The 5,610-nt window shown below is 38.3% G+C and overlaps 1 protein-coding gene across 2 annotated transcripts in view; it reads right to left on the reverse strand.

The window, feature by feature from the left end:
* The window catches only part of LOC111273971 (uncharacterized), a 13,984-nt gene that overhangs the window by 4,147 nt on the left and 4,227 nt on the right, over positions 1–5,610 (reverse strand). For both annotated transcript variants that reach the window (XM_022856019.2, XM_022856020.2), the window contains 8 exons: positions 5,055–5,096; positions 4,431–4,469; positions 3,225–3,263; positions 2,466–2,498; positions 722–763; positions 450–488; positions 293–340; positions 133–168 (listed from right to left, as the gene is read on the reverse strand). In XM_022856019.2, coding sequence (XP_022711754.1) covers positions 133–168; positions 293–340; positions 450–488; positions 722–763; positions 2,466–2,498; positions 3,225–3,263; positions 4,431–4,469; positions 5,055–5,096 — 318 coding nt within the window. The remainder of the gene's footprint in view (positions 1–132; positions 169–292; positions 341–449; positions 489–721; positions 764–2,465; positions 2,499–3,224; positions 3,264–4,430; positions 4,470–5,054; positions 5,097–5,610) is intronic.

The following is a 5,610-nucleotide window of genomic DNA, read 5'->3' on the forward strand; positions in this document are numbered from 1 at the left end:
TAATACAGGAAAACAGTAATACACAATACTGGTAACGCAACTACTTGGGCATACCTCTACTGAGACGTTCCTGAAACGTCGATGAAATTTTCTTCGAACCGAAAAAAAAGTGAGGCAATATTTTATACTTACGACTTTGGGGGGTGACTTCCCTGCGGGTGAAACCACCTAAAATGAACCCGTCAAATAGTCCTATTTTAGGAAGATCACATTGACATAAGCATTTATGGACAAATAATGAAGAGTCGAAAAAGGTAATCTATTAATTAATAACGTCATCTGCTCTACTTACATACTTTACGACTGGATGAGCTAAAGGTACAGGTGAGATTCTCTGAAACTATCATAAAAATAAGGTTATTTCCTATTGATATATTAGATCGTAGATTTTTCTTGACGGAGAATGCAAGTAACTTTGCTCTTTCTTAAGAAAATTTAAATTAACTTACGGCCTTTGCGGGCATGGACTTCGGAGTAGGTGGGGCCTTCTGGAATGATTATATGGAAGCGGGTTTTTACATATACATTTTCGTAAGATTTGTCATTATAACGTTAGAAGTACTACGCGAGTCACATCGACTCGTGTTTTCAAGTCGAAGAGTTGTTTGCATAAAAGAGGATTGCATAAAAGTTTGACTTTTAGGTTGCCCCACTTTCAATTGTTTTCCGTTCCATACAAAATGACATAGGAAGGAGAACTAACGTTTTTTTTGCAACTTACCAACTTTATGTGGGAAGGAGTCGTAGGCTCAGGCGAAATGCTCTGAAATGATCGTATCGAAGCTGGTTATTGAAGCAATAGGCAACTGCTTTTCGTCTTTAACAGTTCCTGCAGAATTTGGTTTTCGCCAAACGACGACGTGAATCCGAATCCGAATTCGAATGCCGTTTGTTAAATTACAGGGGACCTTACAAACGATAGGGGGGCGAAGTGTGCATAATAAAGCTAAACATTGTGCATGTTTAATATCTAGTCCGCGCTGTGCATGAGAGGTCAAAGTACTGTCCTTATGCATTTAGACTTAAAAACGATTTTGTATCTTTAGGCAAAAAATCCGCGCCATCTACTACATAAAATCCAACGGTGTGGAGTTCGCAAGCAGTACATTATTAGTAATCAGACAGTGCAATATATGGCTTTATTTAGAACAGTTTTGTCATTTGTTGCCTATTAACTCATGCTGTACAGCTAAAATTACAGGTCTATGTTTAAATCTCAAGCTACTAAAGAGCACCGACCAAGAAATACAGCCTAAATAAACAATGAAAAGGGATTTTACTCCTGTGGTGAGGGTCACCATGAATTTACTTTAGTTATTCACGGTGATCGGTTCGATGTGTAAACCAGTTGATTATAAATAGGAACTAATGCTTTTAGCAGGCTTATACCTAAAATGCCTGCTTAGTTTGACCCTGTTCATACGCCTTATACGTTAGCGTATCGCGATTATTATTATTACTTCCTTTTACATATTCAATATTAACAAGTCGAACCAGCATTCGATGTTTTATGTTGCCCAACATGTTTATATAGGGACTACATAGAGCCGTACGGCTCTATGTAGTGTATATATATATATATAATAAGTGGCCGAGTTGATCATGGAATAGTTGTACTTGAGTCCGTTTCAGCCGGGCCTCTAACTTGCTGAGGTTTCAAATAGCTTTGTTGAACGAGCTTTTTTTTTCCAACTGACCCTTAATAATTCCTATTACGGGTAAATTTTGCTACGTCAGTGTCTGACATTTTTGAAACTTCCTTGCTTAATTCAGTGCTTTCAAGAACATTAGTCGAACAGTTTTTCCGTTACTCGATAGTGTGGCCGATCCATTAGAGCTTCCTAAAAACAACGGCATTTCACAGCGTATGGCCATATTCTGAGTGATGTCAATCCAACAAAGTAAAAATTTGTCATTTAGTGAGAAACGGAACGGTAATCTAACACTATATGACTGAGAAAAGACACCTTTGCATGGACCTCGCGTACCCTAGATTCTGCGTACTCTGTCCGGAGCGACGACAAATTAGAGCCATAGGATCATACCGTTAACTTCACAGTAGCTACATAGGTCACAATGCGAGCGCTCACCTTATAGGATACACCGCACCTAAACCCTCTACTCTTCTGTGGAAGATTTGTTTGACTGCCACGAATTCTACTTGCATGAGATCCTCTAACTTGACTTTATATATTAGTTTACTGGCCACTACTCGAAATCATTCAAAAATCTCAATAACTACCAATTTAAAGCTCCTAAGGTCTTGATCGTCAACGTTTCTGGAGGAACCGATTTTCAGTTGAATATCCGTTGCTCCTCTAACTCTGCGTGTGACATAAAAAGAGACACGGGAGAGAGTGTCACATAACCAAATCTTATGCTTCCTATAAACTGACGTTTAAGCGTTGTTTGTTTGTACTACCATCTAATGTCTAATGATCAGTAAGTATTAGTTCCGAGCTTACCTTTCTTATCTCTTTAGCCCGATACGCTGCCATCTGCGGAATGTTATTTATATTTAGTGTTATTAGCACGTACACCTTAATGGGCAGGTCTACCAATACGATATCATATTGATATACGTGCCTTGCGGGATTGAACCGTAGTTGTCGGAGCTACCTTCGCCACCCCGCTGTACCTCTGAGCTATACCTGTTTTGCGTACTGATCAATTGTCCAGTAAAACCCTACGTAGTCAAAAGCAGTCTTATGCCAAAAGTTTCAGCTTAGCGTATATCGATCAGTTGCACCTTGTAGCATTTAGTTGTAACTTAAGGTTTTAGCTACATATACTCGTTCTCGTCCTAAGCTGTCTAACTTTAGTAGCTAACATGAGTAACGGTGATTATACTCAGCCGTTACTTATTGAAACACTTATTATTTTGATCAGCCCGAAGCTACAAAAGGAAAAACGAATAAACAAGGAATGCTTTATTTACTATAATTATATTTAGCGATGCGGCAAATATAGAGAGGTTCATGACTAATCGAAAATTGGGATCATTCAAATCAAAGGAAAGTAGCGTATACGCTTCTTTGGCCTCACGTATTTTGTGACTCGTCATGAAGCCTTAGAGGTCAGTTACTCCCTATACACTATGCACGCATTACATTGATAAGAGCCGCAGATTTCAGCGTGGGTTCGGCATGACTACGTTCAGGGTTCCTCACCTGAATGCTTCCTTTTAATTCAGATCAGCACGACATTTCAATCAAATGACTTACTGATTTAGAAGGCTCTGCGGTGACTTTTGGCACTGGTACCTGTAAACAATGTGTAAAGAAATCTATTCAGTTTCTTCGATTTCCGCTTATGAAATTGTATCGGTACCCGTTTCACTCCTTGCCAACATGGAGTGACATCTGACAGCAGAGTTATTAGCGGTGTATTACCTTTTCTTTATCATTGCCTATTTTTTTTTATATTCTGCTAAAAGTAAGTTGGCTGCCATCTGTATGATTGATCTGCTTTTTGCAATGCATTCTCTGTTGTTCACTTGGTACCGCTAATGATTTGGCAGTAGCGTACGATGTTCGTTAGTTTTTTACGGGGTAACGTAACTTAATTGACGAGCCCGAAGCTGTTTGCAAAAAATTGCTGGTTTAAAGTCTGCTGTACGCTCCGTTCTTATGAAATTCACTAGCTGTGTTTTGTACGTTGAGTTAGCACACAGTTGGCATGTGCTTAACCACACGAGAAGGAAATGGACGACAAAAAAAAAAGGAAAATATTCCCAAACCTAACAGTGTAATATTGAACAACAGAGATCAGTATCCATGGGTTCATTTGACAAATTGGCAGGTCCAGCCTTATCTGCGTTAAAATATCAATAAACATCAATAAAATATCAAAAATATAACAGAATAAACGTTTATCGAAAAATCTATTTTGAGAATTTTGGTTGTATATTACCTTTTAATAACCGATTATTTACTCGTCTTTAAAGTTCGATGCCAACTAACTTTTTGACCACTTCAGATGTTACCATGAACTATTCGTAAATCTTCCTATTTAGGTCTCCCGACAGGTTTTTGCGCCACCTCGATGAAACAAACTATCGCCAATTTACAGATACTATACAAGATGATATAGATCAACTGGTCTTCATTGCAGACAACCAGGTAAACGTAGTTCGTTAACTTCATCATCACAATTTTGCTTGACGGTGGGCATATCACAACTGTAGTTTTTCAATATGGCTGAAAGGCACGTTGAAAACCTTCAAGTCGTTTTTGCACGCTTCTATATTTGCGAATCCCTGAGGCTAACTAGCGAACCAAATTACACGACTGTATATTTGCTACGGTGGCATGAAACTTCCTGTCCCTGGATCGCTACTTGTTCTAGTAACTATTTCGATTCAAATCTGCGTATTACCTGATCTTAAGGTTTCATCAACAAACAGTTAAGGCTAGCATCTTTCCACTCACCAGCCTTGAGTCAGGGCCGGATACCTTAGGTGCAGCCATCTGAAGTAAATATACGAATAGTTTATTACTTTGCTTGCAATTTATTCGAAGTGGCTTTTTAGGCAGGCTCAGAGCTGCCTGAACATAGCTAAACTGAAGCACAATTGAAAATATGAGGAAACTGAGTTCAAGCTCGCACGTGCTCAATTTCCTCACAAATAAATTAATGCATTATTATTATTATTATTATGCATTGAAAGGTATGTTTGCCTACAGCATACAAAACGGGCATTTGCCATTCAACAAACAAGGAACCCCGATAAACCAAGCATTGTACTGATTCTCCGGTAACAATGGGACAAACTTTGCTTTGGGAAAATTGCTAGTTTGGCTGAAGGTTCAAAACAATTGGCCTGCTTGGTACTTTTTGCTAAGCGATAACTGAATTTTGAGCCAGAGTCTTGTTTATACGTATAAAAAAAGGTGCATTTAGGAAATCAAACATTCATCGCAGAGCTTAACTGCCTCTATATCCGGCGTCCCGTCTAGACTTATACTGATTCTACAGGACCTCAATGTAATAAAACATCCGCAGATTAGAACATATGCATGATCAATGCTGTTAGTTCATCATTATCTACTTACCAGTCTGGAGCCAGGGACAGATCGCTTTTGAGATACAGCCCTCTGAAACACAGTTCCCTATATGTATTTATGGTGCGTATTGCTTATTAGGTATCTCATATTCTGTCATATCTGCGTCATATTATAAGGCTGCCAACTAACAAAATAAAAGTATTTGAGCTAAAAATAAAAAAAAAAAAAAAGAAAGGCTTGGTATCATCCTATTTAGCCTTTAGTTGAGACAAGTTATTTCCCGAAGTGATAATTTGTTGCCGCATGTTCCTAAATGTCACCCTAGATTTTGCTCGAAAATAATATGTCAGCACTTCAGACAATCGGAGATCTCCGATTCTGTGAAGATCATTATTTAATGGTCTATACAAAATTATTTAATTTTGTATAGAACAGAACGAATTAATATTTTTTCGTGTCCTTTCTTCGTCATTTTCTACAACTGATTTTCCTCTGGTTAGGTCTGATAGTATGTTTTCAAAGTAGTAGAAAATGGAATGGCATCACATTTTTTTGAGTTTTAAATTACGCGCCGGTGGTAGATAAAATTTAGTCGGCGAACGCC

This window comes from Varroa jacobsoni, unplaced genomic scaffold, assembly GCF_002532875.2.
Source record: "Varroa jacobsoni isolate VJ856 unplaced genomic scaffold, vjacob_1.0 scaffold_242, whole genome shotgun sequence".
Classification (NCBI taxonomy): domain Eukaryota; kingdom Metazoa; phylum Arthropoda; class Arachnida; order Mesostigmata; family Varroidae; genus Varroa; species Varroa jacobsoni.